This window comes from Netta rufina (genome assembly GCF_964035555.1).
Source record: "Netta rufina genome assembly, chromosome: 1".
Classification (NCBI taxonomy): domain Eukaryota; kingdom Metazoa; phylum Chordata; class Aves; order Anseriformes; family Anatidae; genus Netta; species Netta rufina.
This window is the reverse complement of record NC_140123.1, coordinates 23,127,507-23,144,162: the sequence shown is the minus strand read 5'-3', so window position 1 is coordinate 23,144,162 and position 16,656 is coordinate 23,127,507. Positions and strand designations below refer to the sequence as shown.

Sequence of the window (16,656 nt, the reverse complement as noted above, 5' to 3'; positions counted from 1 at the left end):
ACACAGTTGCCACCAGTGCTCTGATGGCAGTGACTAGAGTTAAGGCACTGTAATTAAGCTGCAGGTTCTCCATACACAACGATGAGTTCTGTAGTTTGTAAATTCTGATTTCTTTAAGCCTCACCTTTGTTAAGGGGTCTGTTTCTTTGCTGTTTTAGCAATATTTTGGAAACACATATGATCTTAGCATTAAGAGGGAGTTCAACAAAGTACTAAAGAGAAGGGCCTCTCTGTATAGAAGAAAATGGAGAAGCATGAGTGGCAGTTCAGCCTAATACCATTAATAGTGGTTGGAATAAAGGAGGAATATGGAGAAGTATGGAACATGTAACACATACATACATGTACTTCTGTATCCTTCTTGCCTGTTCCTTATCAGATCTCCAAGGTTTTCTCTTTGCCTTGCTTTGTCGTGTTACAGTCGTAACAAGTGGTTCTTGACCCTGTCCCGCAGCTGGGAGACTAGGTAACTTCATAGCCTCCAGTGCATTTTAAGATTGTATTAGCTCAAAATTCAGCTGGTCAGAATGAATGTTTACCACATGAACAACAACAACAAAAAAAAGCAATGCTTGTGCTGCACAAATAACATTTAAGAACTCTAAGTTAACATTAATTACTTATGAAGGTTTGTGATGTGCTTTGATTTCCCACTAAATAATGAATCTTGAATAAAAAAAAATCCTTAGACTAGTGTCAAACTGTTCTATTGCAGGGGTGAGGATAGACTGCCCTTTTGGTTATAGAACAGGATGACACTGTCCTCAAAATAATGGAAATAGATATACAATAAAAGATGAAAGATAGCCTCAATCCTAGTTTAAATCTAATGTTAGATATACTATAAATATATATATATATACATATATATATTGTTCACTTCCAGTATAGAGTAGCAGGACATATGCTATACCATGCAGTTACAAGAAGTCTAAAAAAACATCTAAAAATGAACAACAGCATGACTGTATTTAAAGATAGGTGTTCCAGATGGGAAGAGAGATAAATGTTATGGATATAAGTAAGAATTTGGGAAAAAAGAAGGTTAAAAAAAGCTGATACAGAGCACAGTAAAACACCAAGGACTAGAGGAGCGCGTTATTAGGACTCTGTCAAACTAAAACATTTCTTAAAATATTTATCATCCTTCATAAACTTAAACATTACGTGCAATCATTAAAGACCACAGATTATATCCTTTCATGTGTTGTCAATCTTGATTCACACAAGAAGGCTGTAGGAAGATAGAAATGATTTAAGAAGACAGTGATTTATAAAATAAATGAGGAGGAATGGATCTGTCTCCAGGGAGCTGTGAGACTGTGCAGAAGAAATAACCACAGAGCTGAAGCAGGTTATCAATGGCAATAAATTTGAAATGAAACATATGCAAAGAATTGCTAACCGAATAAGGAGAGAGAAATAATTTTTCCAGACAAGTGATCAATTGCTTTTCATTTATCAGCGTGTGGCACACAAAAGAAAAATCTGCTAATGATTTATTCTGATGACACTACTATGTTTAGAGGCTTTGTCAGTGCTGAGGTAGACTAGAATATTGTGAATATCCAAATGACTTTGAGGTAAGTTACAGAACCGAGATTAACAGCGTGTAGTGCAAGGTCTTGAATTCAGGAAAATTAACAAGTGGAAAGAAACAGCTTGTTGGCGTGTTTCATGTGGCAAAATGGAGGCTGAGAGGGGTCCAATTGCTCTGGAGAAATACATCAGTCAAGGAGGGAAAACCATGTGAAAGAACAGCACTGGCACAAAATCAAATTCAATGAAATATGCTACCAATGCATACTCTATAAATACACTACAGATTTATGTTGGAAACAAGGAGCTTTCTAACCATAACAGCATAAAGATCTGGAACTGCAGCAATAGCTTTAAGATCTTTTTTGTGTTGTTTCCTCCTTTCCATCTGGGCCAGAACCACAATTTATAGCTGACTTTTAGGAGAGTTTGGGGGTTTTGTTCTTTTTTTTTTTTTTTTTTTTTTTACATTCAACATCACTCATTATTTCAGGCCCAAACCAGCAAGCTTACTCCATATTCATACTCCCTTTGCCCCACAGTTCAGTTCACCTTTTGTGACAATACAAAATCCTGGGCTGCAATAAACATTTTGAAGGAAGAAAAAATACAAAAACTTCAGAAAAAGGCAGCACTGATCTTCTTTCAGATCCCCACTTCTTTCTTCTCATGCTCCTTTCAGTCAACTCACCTATTCTCTGAAGACCTAGTAGCTACGCTTTAAAATTGTTAGAAGCCAGAGGCAAAGAAATTTCCAAACTGCCACACTACAAGTTGATCACACTGACACAAAAGTTTCCATTCCTCAAGCTATTTCATCCGAAGTTCAACATATCTAACTGTTAGAGTCCAATTTAGAAAGTAAATGAGGCTTGCCAGTGTCTGAGATACTCTTCATGCCAGTGTACGTTTCATTAATTAGAAGACTCTCTCCCTCTCCATAGAGCAAGCCTCAAAAGATACCTCACTGTACATAATCATGCATATTAATACGAACGCAATTTTATTTATGAATTCTTCTACGCTTGAAATGCGATTTTAAAGCGTTACGTTATAATATTCTAAGGCAAGGGAAAGAAATTAAACATGCTATTGCATTCAGAATTTTTAGCAATTTCAGAAAATACACCATTTCCGTTATGAATTTATCAATATTCCAATATATTTGAGACTTTTTTTTTTTTTTTTTTTTTTACTTACTTTACAAGCATAGCACACTGCTTACCTCATGTTTTAGATCTATAGTAAAGTCTGACTTGAGCGGTTCACTTTTCAACTTGATTGCAAGCCTATGAAATTAAAGATGAAATTTACTCACTTAAAAAAGGATATTAAAAAAAATATATTCGCTATTGTACGCAGTGAAGTGTGGCTGGTGTTTTTAACCACCTTATAAAAAAATCCCACTTCTGTATTTCTTACCCCCAAAATCAACTTGTATTTCATTTTTGTATTTATTTTTTTTGTCTGCACACAATATGATGATGTTAGTATTAGTTTTCAGCACAAACATTCTGACATATTCCTCCTGCCCAAGAAGGAAATTCTCATCTGGAGAAGACTAGAACAGTCTGGCAAAACATTTTCAATAGATTTAAAGCAGCAGTGTCTTTTAACCTCCATACATATCAGCATCTCAAACTTCAGACAATATTCTCTTTTTTGTGTACTAAAAATTGCAATATTTAAGCACCTTCAATTTATGGAAAGATCTTCCTACAGCAAGATGCATTCGACTTCTGAAATATATGAACTTTTAAAATCTAATTTAAAAACGAAGTATCTAAGCTGAGCTAACCATCCAGGCTCTCTCTATAGCACGAGAGAAGCATTTCTAGAGGGCAGTGCAGTCACTGGAAAATCCAGGAATAAAACTACTGTCTGGAGGTGCCTGCATTTTTAAAATGACAGAGATGGTATTGAAAACTAGCTGACATGATGTTAACTTTTACATAGGCAGAATTTAGCAAAATATATCATGTGTACAGGCACAACAATTATACAGAGATTTTATTTCTGTTTACAAATTCTTAAGTGTAATTCTTAAGTGTTTATTTCTAATAGCTATGCATGAATGGATAGAATAAGGAGGAAATTGAATTTTGTCTAAGGAGTATTTTCAGGGTAAGTTCACAGTAGGAGTACAAATCTGTGCACGCATACCCAGAGCTAGCTGTACATTACCATGGCTAGCTGGATATCTTTGTACCTTAGATCCTCAAACTGAAGTAGACTTGCAGGTTTTAACATGGATGCTGATAATAAAAGTAACAACAGCAAGAGCCCAGCATAGGCTAGAAAACCAATGCATGAAATCAAACAGCTTGCCAGCCTGCAGTGATTGAGTATATCCCAAGCTGTCTGCCCTAGCTAAGCTGCAATCAGTATTCATAAACAGCTCAAAGTTAAAATTTGACTCTGGATATTTACATGATCTGTAGCTGTTCAAGTGCACTGCAGGCATGTGTTCATCTTTTAGAGAAAATATTAACCCATATGAATTCATAGCTTGTTAAAATAATATTGATTAGCATCTAGAAAAAAATGTAGAAATTCAAAACTTAATTGCTATCAATAAACAATTAAGAAGTGATTAAAAATCCAATTCTTACTTGTTAACAAGTGGAATACTAAGTGCCCATCCAGCAGCAAAATCTGGAAATTTAAAGACTGTCGGATTTTCAGCAAAGGCATAGTGGTGAATTATTGTAGATTCTTCATCATATAATGCTTTACCTAAAAACCACTCCTGTAAAGGAATATAGGAAACAATTTTGTTCATCTACAGCATCCTTTTAGTGAAGATGATGACTGCATTCATGCTGAATAAAGCAAACCTGAAAACAAAAACAAGGGAAGCATATTGTTCACAATAATTCAGACAAAAATTGGTAAGGTGCAGGTGCACATTGTAATTTAAAACCTCAGCACGTGCCCTGGATTCCACCTGTTCAGAGAGCACTGAATCACAGAACAGTTGAGGTTGGAAGGAAGCTCTGGGGGTCACCTCGTCCAGCCCCCTGCTCAAGCAGGGTCAGTCAGAGCAAGGTGCCCATGACTGTATCCAGCCATGTTTTGAATATCTGTAGGAGACTCCACTGCCTCTCTGGGCAACCTGTTCCTGTCTTTGATCACCCAGATTGACTACTGATTAGGTAAGACACTCAGAAGCACTGCATTGCATTCAGGAACTTTTTATACGTCCATTTTGAGCTTTCATCTGTCTATACCCTTCTCCACTAGGGAACCTAAAAAGCAAAGACATTTTAAATACCTTAATTTTCATAACAGTTAAGTGAAGATGGTCTCAAGTATGCATTTGTAAAGTAAACAAAAACAATTATTATTATTAGAATTTTTAATATACATTTAAGAATTTACCACTGATTCTGCTGTATCTGAAGATATTTAAGCAACTGAAATTCTACTTCTTTAACATTATTATCAGCTGTCCTAGTATTTCTGTTTAGAATGGATATAAAACAAGAATAGCCCCATTTTTTGCAAAGTAAGGGCTACTATGTATAATATATAATAAAATATATATATTAAAAATGTTTCTCATGGTTACAGGTACAAATGATGAAACAGAATTCTCAGTTACCCTAATGGTTATATTAAATCACTCAAGTGTGGAGTTGTCAGCAAAAATGACAGGAACTCAGACTGTCCTTTTCCTTTTTCCTGACAATTTAAAATTTATCACTAAAAAGGATTCAAATTAAGGCAATTTTTTTTCACTAAAGATACTTCTTCTCCATACTCCCCAGCATATTTCATTTTTCTCCTCCTTTAAAGGGGCAGCTGTCAGCAACAATGAAAAATGCCATACGTTAGAATAGTTCACAAACTTGATATAAGGTAAATAAATAATTTACACAAAATTTGAGAGAAAAGGAAAAATATTCAACTAAAAGTACTATCAAAGCATCCACCTCCAAAAAACATTTGACCCCAAGAGCATCCTCCTCAGCAGCCACCTTCCTACCTCCAAGCAGAAGTAGCTATATAGGTTGTGCTAAATTTTATACCTGCCCAGAGTAAATGAGGAAAAATGTGTAATCTTACAATGTGTAAGATTTGGCCAAAGCAGGGAAAGTCAGCAAAGTGAGCTCTGCATGCACAGGACACACCTCCAGCCAAAATCAACTGGCCAGGCATGGCAGCAGCATGAAAGCGTGACTGCCCCACAGGACATTCAGCCTGGCAAGCATCTGGCTGCCTAGAATCAATAAAGGGACAGACAGCAGGAGCTGCTGGTGATACTTGTTTCCCCACACATACCTGAGTCAAAGCTACGGGATGGGATGCTGCCTGCTTTGAGAGCCTCACCTCTGTAAGGATCCTTTGGTGTGGCCAGCTCATGGCTAGGACCCATATAAGCAACTCAAGTTGAATTCAATGGATGCCACTCCTGCCCAGAATCCTGATCCTACAAGTGACTGATGCAGGTGTAACCTGCCTTGCATATGAATGTGTGTGTGTGTGAGGCATTGAGTGCTTTTCCCCCCTGAGTTCTTATTTTTCTCCTCTGCTTTGATCAGCTAAACTCGGTAAAACTAAATCAAACAAAGCTTGTACTTGACTAGTTACTTCTTCAGGTAACAAAGGCTGAAAAGTTGTTTGCTCCCAAAATCCCCACGTGCCTTCTGAGGCTGAGTGCTGTTCGGGAATCTGTTGAGGAAACAGCCAAAGTTAAACTGACACTATCCATTACATGAAAAGATAAGGATGAAGAATTTTTCCACCATTTTCTTTTTTTTTTTTTTTTTTTTTTTTTTTTTAAATCAACTACACAGGAGTTGCTGCCAGGTATCTACTTACTCAGCCCTCAACTTATATCTTCAATGATAACAGACCCTGTTTTCTCCTTCCTTTATTGCAACAATTCAATAGTGTTCAGTGGAACAATTTAAAAACAAACAAAATATTGGGAGATGAAAGAAAATGGATAAACACACTAATTTTTGAGCACAGAGATGACTGCCTTGAAAAAAATATCAAAGCCAGTCTTTAGGAGCATTTCCGCCAAATATTTTTTAACATTTTTAGGGCCTCCAAGATTTCAACATATTTAAAACACAAGTACTCTATTCGGTTTCAGAAACATAATAATAAGAAACAATAATAAATATTAACATTTTCATATGACAGCAATATTATTATCCTAATTACCTTAATTCTAGATGCATTTTTACATCAAAACAATCCATTAATGGCAATATTTTTTTTCCATTTCTCTATAAAATACCTAAAATTAAATCCATCCATACACCCTTCTCTGGCTTTCACAGAATATTGTTTCTGGCATTATTAAGCCACAAATCAACGCAGTGAAGGCATTCCAGTTTACAGCTGATACTCCGCAGGCTGGTTTGTTTGTAAATCACTTATTTACTACACAGATATGTAGGAGGAGTTGTTCTGTGCAGGCTGGTTTTACAAGATGACATCAGTTACGTACTAAGGAACTCACAAAGTACTTTGCATATAGTTATTAAGAGCTATTAAGTCACTGCTGCCCACCAGCTTGGTTTGCTCATTCTGCATGTCTTTGGAGCCACAATCAGTCATCCTATTAGGATGATAGGAAGAGGAGTGGCACATACAGTTCGGTTTAACCTTGCTGTCTCTCATTATGAAAGCACAGATTGAATCAATTGATTATTAAATCATAGTATCACAGAGGGGTTGAGGGACACTCAGAGCAGGCTGTCCAGGACCACATCCAGGCGGCTTTTGAAGATCTCCAAGGAGGGAGACTCCACAGCCTCTCTGGGCAGCCTGTGCCAGGGCTTGGTCATTCTCACATTAAAAAAAAGCAGCGTTTCCTTATGTTCAGACACAACTCATCATCTGAGTGCTGGCCTTGTCATTTTTATGTAAATCAGATATTCCTCACTGTTTATTAGTTTTACTGCAGTCAGTAATATCCTTGGTTAACTGCACAGGTCATTCTCTTAACATTCCTCTATGGTCTCCTATAGTGCTTCAACACATCTGTTTTCACTCATATTGCATTCACATCATTCCCTATAGCTCTGTCACTAACCTCTACATATTGAGATTGAAAAGCTGCAGATTCATCAGCTATTCACATGCCCCTTGTAGACCTTTTATTATGATTAATGTATATCAGCTTTTTATTATGCAGTCTGCTGACATGATAGAATGAATTATGAATGAGCTCATTCTGGTCTAGCTCATCTTAAATTATGTAAATGATGGACTACTACTTGATATAAGGAATCGGTTATGGACTGTTACACTAAGATGACTATCACTCTATAAAAGCAAAACATTTTATTTTCATTTTAAAGCAGGTCAGGACATAATTTGTCGTCGTAATAGGATTTACACACCTGCAAAGGAGAGATTTAAAATTGGCATGTAAGCAGCATCTAGAAGAAACGTTATGTTTCTGTTCAGGAAACATCAAGTAGAAGTGTTTCAGAACAGAAACAATTGGATATTCCAAAGACTTGGAAATATTCAATAGGCTGTTTTGAAGACAGTGTGTTTAAAAAATGTACAATATTTAAGTAATTATTGTTATCATTTTCAAATAGAATTGTGTGAAAATGCAACAAGGCCACGTGCCTGCAACAGAAGTAAATACACTACAATGAGATCTGGAGCAGAGTTCAATATTCAGTCAAGGTAACAATAATGAGGCAAAGCATATTTCTCACGGGAGATTTTGGCTTTTTTTACTGCAGGCTAAAGAAGGACATCAAGGTGAGGTGTTTTTCTGAACACTGAGCTGAGTTTTCTGAACTCTAAATATTAGCAGATTTCTTATTAGTTGCACTGCCAAATTCAACTGTGTTCCTTGGTGACTGCTTTTTTCTTTAGTTCCACAAGTCTTCTGGTGTTCTTTCTTTTCCAGCGGGTAAGGGTTTTATTTCTCTCTTATCACCAAGACAGTTCAGAAAGAGAATGCAAATAAAATACCCTAACATATTAGATCAGAGACAGTTTGACTAGTATTAGTCACTCTGTCTGATGATAATCAGAGTAGAGAACAGACAAGAAAAAGGGCAGGGGAAGACACAGCAGACTGCATCCATCTTTTTACTGCTCATACATCATTTTTGGGATATCCACAGAAGGACTTCTTTTCTGCTCAATTTTAACAGTTATTCAACACCTAGACATGTTCTCATGGCAGTTCATGTTAAATACCTTGCACACTCTTAGGCTCAGCATCAAAAACTTATTCCTCTATTTTAAACTGTTTGAAAATATCTTTTCCAATCCTTGGAGCTATAAGCCATACAAGCAGTGATATGAAATTGAATTCTTGACAACTGAAACGCTTCTATAACATGGAATCCTAAAATTCTGTGTTTATACTTCTGTACTTAAAAAAAAATGATTCTCCCATTTAATCTAAAAACCTATTCAAGCACATTAAAAATACAATTAAATATCTAAATGTTTACTTCACCTTAGAAGCATCAAATCTTCCAAGAGTTTCTAGCAGCTTTACAACTTGTATTCTTGTATCTTCTTCACAGAAGAAAATCCATGAGGAATTCCTACCATAGGCAATGGAGAAGCTAACAAAAGAAATGATCATTTTACTACTAAACTGGCTTACAAACAGAAGGATAGATTCAACCTCCCCAAATATGAGTACTTGGCAATTAATTATTAATTTACACAGAAGCTTTTAGTATTAACGTAGAATTACATAATCAGAGCACAACAGTGAATGGATATATTGCCTCTGCTGCCATCTACTTATATAGCACTAATTAGGCTAGAAAGAAAGGAACATGAAGAACACCCACTCAAAAATGTCCACGTCCTACAGGTGTAGCCATCCATCAATTCCAAGCTTATAGGCAGCAGTTTAAGTTACCATCCCCTCTGTATCTCAACTTTCTTCCAATGAGCCTCATTATTGGGCACCTAACATTGCAATGATCCTGGAACTACCTAAGGAGATGCTTTATGACAGCTGTTTGACACTGATCACATCGTTGTCCCCAACTTAAAAACTTAATTAGCTCTTTCAATATGGTTAAACTATGCAGACTGAAGGGACTTGCCACCTTCCTCAAAGCTAACACTAATCTTGATGCAGATTTCCTGACTCCCTAATGAAGCTGTCATCTTTAACTTCTCCACTCTTCCCAAATGATTTTTCCACAACTTAACAAGAAAAAAAAAAAAAAAAAGCCTTAAAAATTCATGACATTGTAATGCTGGGATTAAAAAAATTAATCAATCTTGAATTGTCCTTCTCACAGCTTTTATGTTGGTTCAATTAAAGAAATCATCTGAGGAGAGGGATAAGAAATTGGCTTCTGTTGACATCACAGCCTTCTTCTCTGCAGCACTGCTTACTGATAAAATCAGCAATGAAAATAAACAACAGAAATGTAAGTCGGGAAAAATAAGTAAAATAGGGTGATAGGATTATTTATGTTTTAGGGAACTGTATTTTCTTAGGAAAACAAAACAAATAGAAAAAAAAAACACAACAAACAACATTGTCTGAAAAACATTTCTGCTAGAGCATGAGACATCTGCATCTACGGGTCTTCAAATAATGTGCTAGAAGCACCAGATGGTTGCCTGGTACTAAACCAGTTTATTTTTTATATTCTGGGATAAGTCACATATTCCTGTAAAGCTGCGCTTCCTCTGTGTCTTGCAATGGTATTTGATCAGTCACTGCTTTCTGCTTTTGATATTTGATTTGCTCAAGTATAATAGCTAGAAGAACTCACGCTTCATTCATCCTTTCAGTTTGTAAAATTATGTACTTGTTGTCTTCTCAACACCGAAACCTAGGCACTTCTGTCATTCAGGTAACAAACAAAATACAATCAGCTAGGAAAAACCTAGTTGACAACACTTCCTAGTTGTTCCTTCTAAAACCTGCCAAATAAGTATCTGGATGGGTATCACATAACTTCATGTTTTTAAATATGCACAGTATTCAGCGCCTATGAAGGCTGAAGGCTTTTCTCTTGTGTTTTAGTGAACATCTAGAACTTCAGGAGAGAGACATCTGGATTTATATGAAAGCAGGTGGGTGAAGGACAAGCAGAAAACAAGCAGAAAGCTGCATGTCAATGGATGTGTTATGACTGCATCTTCAGAAAGTAAATCTTCCTAATTAACCTCTGCCCAAGAACTAAAATGTAAGATTTTTTTAACCATTTAGATGCCTCCTTAAAATTACTGTCAAATATGAAATTGAGGGAAGCCATTCTTGTGAAAGCAGTTTTCAGGTAAGAATGCATCTAACATCACAATTCCTAGCAATTCAGCTCCTGCAGAACGGGATGATCCCTTGAATCTTTCTCTCTTCCTCCTCTTCTTTACATTGAAAACACCTACCTAGTACAAGCCCCACAGCATGAACTTATTTCTAAATTACTGTAAGCATTTATTCTGCCAAAAATGATAAAAGAAACAAGCACAAGGAACTTGATATTCCAGAATTCTCTTCAAGATGAAAATCCGAAAAGTGATTTTTCTTTTTTGATTCCTTAAAAAATCTCTTCTATCAGACAAATGAGTATCTGTATTTTTTCATCTGAGTTTTGCTACCTTGTAAGAGCTGTATCTGAAAGCATTGTCATTGAGACATAAATAATTCAGAAGAGAAGCCATTAGGTCACTGAAAGGGGAGCAAAGAAGGAAAAACAAAGTTGACATAGCTGGAACATCATCTTCCTGTTTTTCAATTTACTTCAGTTCTCCTTGTGCATCTTTTTCACGTGCATCTTAAAAGATAACCACTACATATGCACCATTTTCATGTTTCTGCTCATACAGAAAGCAATGGAAAACAGGAAAGAAAACAGTATGAAAATCCTGTTCTGTAATCAGTCCGATGCAAAACCCCAAAACCAAACCAAGAAATATCTTTTTGAGTACCTCTAGTAATATTATTGTTCTTCTGATGTGCCATTAGCTAAACTAAACCTCAAGAGGCTGCAGAGCCTCTGGCATCAATTTCAAAAGCAATTTTGAGGCAAAAGACAGCCTTCACCTTCAGGTCTTTCTCAAACAGGAATTGTTGCTTTCTAACAATTTGTAACATACTACCATGTAAATGCTGCAAAGTCTTCCTCAGAGCAATCTGCATAAGCTAAAATGAAAAGATATTTGAAATTCCCTGTGTCCTCTGACCACGGTAAGATGAAAATTGGCCATAAAAACTTCTAAAAAGATGTCAAAACCTATACCTTTCCTCTGTGGAGGAGCACCGCCTCTTAGGAACACTGTGAGCAATGGAAGATAGAAACCCAATACAGATATTATTACTTTTTTTTTTTTTTTTAAATGATTTATCCTCTTCATTCAGCCAAGTAATCTGAAAAGTCAAAGATTCTGATATACCTTACACCTTACACTGTGAGCAAATGGAAAATACACATTTAAAAATGGTATTTCTTTAGACTAGTTTCCTTTTCTAAAAATTTTAAGTCCCTTTTTGAGTGGACCTCAAACTCCTAACTTTTTGCGGCAGGTAGTTGTTCGCTCATGTTATATTATCACTTCTGTAATTGCTCTTAAATTTAGAACATCCTTCTCTGATTTAATGAAATTTAACAGAAAACTGCTTTAGAAAGCTAAAAAGAGAAAAAAAGAGCAAGAAAGTAAAAACATAAAGTAACAACTCTGATCCAAAAACTGTTGCTTCTGTGAAAAAAAAAGTGTAATTCATAGCCATATTCTTTGTTATAAATAATTAACCTGAAAATAACCAGCATTTATTACACTTACTCTCTCATTAATGGCAATATGGTCCATGCACCTTCATGCCTGTCGATCTCATGAATAAGCAGGACTATAGGTAATTCCTTTAAGAAAAATAAATACAATGTTGTTATACACAAATAATATACATTTTTTCCCTAAACACCAGCTAATCTTAAAAAAAAAAATCTGCAATGACTACTTGGTTCTTCATTGCTTTTACTGGTATGCAACCCTGAAGAATAGATGATTTAAAATGGTAAGGTGACCTACAATTTAGAGAAAGTGCCTCTTACAACTCATGATTTCTTAATTCTGTATTACATATAAAGCTAATATACTTTGAGATAAATATTTTTCAGAAATCCCATGTAATCAATGAAGCAACATATCATTTTCATTTATCTTACCGTAAAAATCTCATACTGCAAAGAAAGACATAAATAACGTAGGCTATTTTACAAAGGCTCCCATTGACAGTCTCATTACAGAGTTTACAAGATTTTTTATTTGCTAAATTCAGCTTTAAATGATCACAGTAACACCATGACAGAAACTCACAGGTTTAAACAAAAATCAAGATGAAGGTTTAACATTTTTTTTTGTACTGAAAAAGTAAAAAAGCATCCTACAAACCAAAATCTTCCTATAATTTTTTTGTTCTTTTGTTACTTGAAAACTCTTTGGTGTGGCATATCACGACGTTTAGCAGAAAAGTCTGGAGAAAGTTCCCAAGAAAACATCCTTTAAAGATCGCCCATCAATAAACTAAATAGGGAGATTTACTCAGTTGTTCATACATGTAAAAGGTGGGAAATATATAATGCATGCTATATAGGCAGTACCTTACTCCATTGATTTACTAGCTGTTCATTCACAAGTACAATTCTCTACTGCAGCACCACGAGGGTCACAACAGCTTCACAAATGACCAAAACCTCCCTGTTGGACAATTGCAGCAGTAGTGACTCAAATACCCTCCTAGCAGACAAACCTAACCTCCCAAACAGTTTGTCTAAACTTTGCCAGCAGCCAAGCATATTCCATTGCAAAAAATCACCTAACAAAGAGCTGGTGGGGTAAATGCATTTCAATACGAGTGACTTACTACTTGCAGGCACATGGTCCCAGCTTTCCATTACGCGAACTGTTCGGTAATGTGGTTAAAGACTCGTCTCCATAAACACAAAGAAGCACAGAGCAAGAGTGACAAGGGAGGAGGAACCACAAGTCAGACGGGTCCACATGTCCGTGTAGGAACTGGGCAGAGTGGGGTGTGTGTCAGTGCCATGAGCATCAAAAGCTGGGCTAGGAGGAGACAAGAGAAGGAGGAGAGGCCTGGGAGACGAGTACTAAAGCAGCCGTGAACTGGGGCACACACTGGAGAGACCAAGGAGCCTGACAGCTGGTTACTGGAGGGACCAGGAGGTCCCAGCTACTGGAGAACCTCTTGGGAGCAGGCGTCAGCTACTGGTAGGGCTGCCAGTCTGCACCAGCTCCTGGAAAGACCCCCGTGCAAGTGGGTGGCAGGGAGGCTGGGGAGAGCCCAAGCATCCAAAGCTTCTGGGAGGATCTACAGAGGATTCATAGCGTGTGTGTGTGCAAGCAGTGCTGTGGTTTGTGTCTGTGCTGATCCACAGCTGAGAAAATACTGCGTGGAAGTGTGCACGTACCTTTTGGGAATGCATGCTTGGCCTCACTACTGGCTGCTCATAGAGACACGGGACTGCAGCCTCGGCTGGGCTAGCAAAGTCTGCAGCTCCCACCACGAAGTGCCTTCATCTCCCACGGGTTTAATTCCTTTCCACTTACACCACGCACATGCCAGTCATTTCTGGCTTGATGAATGCTTCCCATGAACGTAAGCTGATGTCATTGGCATAAAATTCACATCAAAACACAAAAATATTTTATTCTCTAAGTAACGCTGTACGATAAAGTTTACACTTGTTGCTATGTCAGGTTTACATTAAAACCTTTTTAAGGGCAGTTAAACCATGGCAACTTGGCATACATAAAACCCCCAAGTTTCATATACTAAAGAAAACATCTCTATCGCTCTAGAGAATAAACTGTGTCTTTCTGGATTGCATTAACTCTATCAAAAATAACTACCTACTTCTTTTTTATTATTATTATGTTCTTGTGAATGACACAGATTGAAAATGAACTATGCCAAAACCTTAATTTGGACCAGGATATTTAGCTGCATCTAAAACATGAGCTGTTCTGATTTATGGCTCTAGTTCAAACCAATCTATCAAAATGCTTCTGGCTGCAGTTTCGATTTATTGCAAACCCACAAAGTCCAGAGCTTTTTACTGGATGGGGCAGATCTTAGTAAGAGTATGATCAACATCTGGTGTTTCACAACAATCTAAATACACTTTATGGAGAAACAATAAAAATGCTCTCTTTGGGGATTGCAGATAAGAAGGTAAAAGGACAAACCTCTGTCTTTACATGAACATCTGATTTTACATGCATACAAACCCTACAGTTGTGCTACGATTTGCATATGGCCACGGATTTTATTTCATGTGGAGTCAGACTGAGATACAGACAGTTAATATCAACATATTCAGTGTCTATATTACATTAAAGGCTGAAGTTGTACTCTTTTAAGTTACATTTTCCATGCAAAAGGTATGAAATTATGTGATTTAGGAAGCTCTACCACTTACTCTGGTATCTCCGCTTTAACAGAAAGAACTCTTTCCTTTATGCAGATCAAAGGGGTAACGATACAGAAATGGTGCTCTTTCTTGAGCCAATCTGATACTTTGAAAAGATGTCTTTTCTCTGACATTTTCATAAGCCTGCTCTCTTTCTGTCCCTACACAAGTCCCTCTAAAACATGAAAATACACCTCTGGCATATATCACTCTTTCAACTCATCTCTAACAATGCATCAACTCTGATTTAGAAAGTGAAATGCTTAAAAGAACTGTACAGATAGAATAGCCTCCTCCTTTCCCCCCCCCAATAAAAAATAAATAAAAAAAACTACTAACCAGGATGACCTTTGTTGCTTTTCCTCTCTTATTTTATGCGTTTTCACTCTGAATCTATTCATTTTACTTATTCTCCTTTGGTACAAATATAGAAAAAGGGCAAAAGGTAAGCAATAGCAGCTTTGGGAAGCAAAAGGGCATACACAGACTGGCTTATAGAGGATGGCTAGATAACCAAAGTAGTGATAAGCTTACAGTAAGTCAGATACGGCTTCTGTGCATCTCAAAAACTCTCCTCCAAATGCTAAAGTCCTTACAACAACTATACCCAGTGCTGTATTCACTAATTTTCTTTACCTTGAAAGTATCATGCTTCCACAATTACAGAGCCCATATGCCTTCACAGAGATTAGCACTTTATGTTTCACTTACACCACGTGTAATCTAAATAAGATAATGTAATCACTTTTAATGACCAAGAAACCGTCCTCTCCACTTTCACAATCGAGCTGGCTTTAAAAAGGCAAAAAGCAGAAAATGGAATCTCTTGTGGCCTGAAATAAAGCGTAAACCACTTTAGCTCCAAGTGTCACCTGCTGTATCAGCACGCCGAGTGCAGCAATACCTGCCACACGCTACAGCTGTGAATTCTGCACACAAAATAAGCCCTACGCAATGTGTGACTAAAGGAGTTAGATCCACATCTTTAAACCAATTCAAAAACATTGACACAGCCTCTTATCTTTAAAATTCTGTACGATATAAAAATGTAAATAAATGGAAAATGCACCTTTAAAAACATTTAGCATTACTTCTAGCAGTTGAAGTACAAGGATGCTGGTGATATGCTCGGTTTCACAGTAAATCAGCAGCAGAACTGGAATTATAAACTCTGGCTGTTGAATCCAAATATTACAAGTCATCCTCGTCTCTCTGTTCTACTCTCAGATGCCTAGTTATCGTTTTGAAAATGTACCAACTTTCCTGAAAATATTATGTGCAGTTTCAAAGGGTTCAGGGAAAGGCCACAGCAGTACACTGCCTCCATAAATCAAGAGAAAGATGCCGTGTATACATCTGGCTTCAGCTGATCTTACATTAAGGAATGATGGAAGCATTTACCCAGTCACACCGAGGCAATAACTGCAACTTAAGAAAGTGATTTGAAGTGTCCGTGACTATAACTTGAAGTAAGAGGCAAAGAAGAAGGAATAGTTGTAGAAGAAGAATTTTAATTAATTTTCCTACTGTACATTATATTGAAACCCTCAGCACACAACCCTGCGAAGCATACACGAATGCATACCCAAAGCACTGACTGCTGAGTGCCCACACGCCAGATCCAACAACTCAACGCCTGACAAAATAGCTGCAGTAAGTATTTGTATTTGAAAGCCTGTTTTAGGCAGTTAGTTTATTGCATAAGGATTGATTTTAC

General features: G+C 36.9%; 1 protein-coding gene across 1 annotated transcript in view; it reads right to left on the bottom strand.

Moving 5' to 3' along the window:
* B3GLCT (beta 3-glucosyltransferase) overlaps positions 1 to 16,656 on the bottom strand; it is a 60,879-nt gene that overhangs the window by 18,654 nt on the left and 25,569 nt on the right. The window contains exons 5-8 of the mRNA XM_084306380.1: positions 12,292 to 12,368; positions 8,990 to 9,101; positions 4,152 to 4,288; positions 2,765 to 2,828 (exon numbers count right to left, since the gene is read on the bottom strand). Coding sequence (XP_084162506.1) covers positions 2,765 to 2,828; positions 4,152 to 4,288; positions 8,990 to 9,101; positions 12,292 to 12,368 — 390 coding nt within the window. The remainder of the gene's footprint in view (positions 1 to 2,764; positions 2,829 to 4,151; positions 4,289 to 8,989; positions 9,102 to 12,291; positions 12,369 to 16,656) is intronic.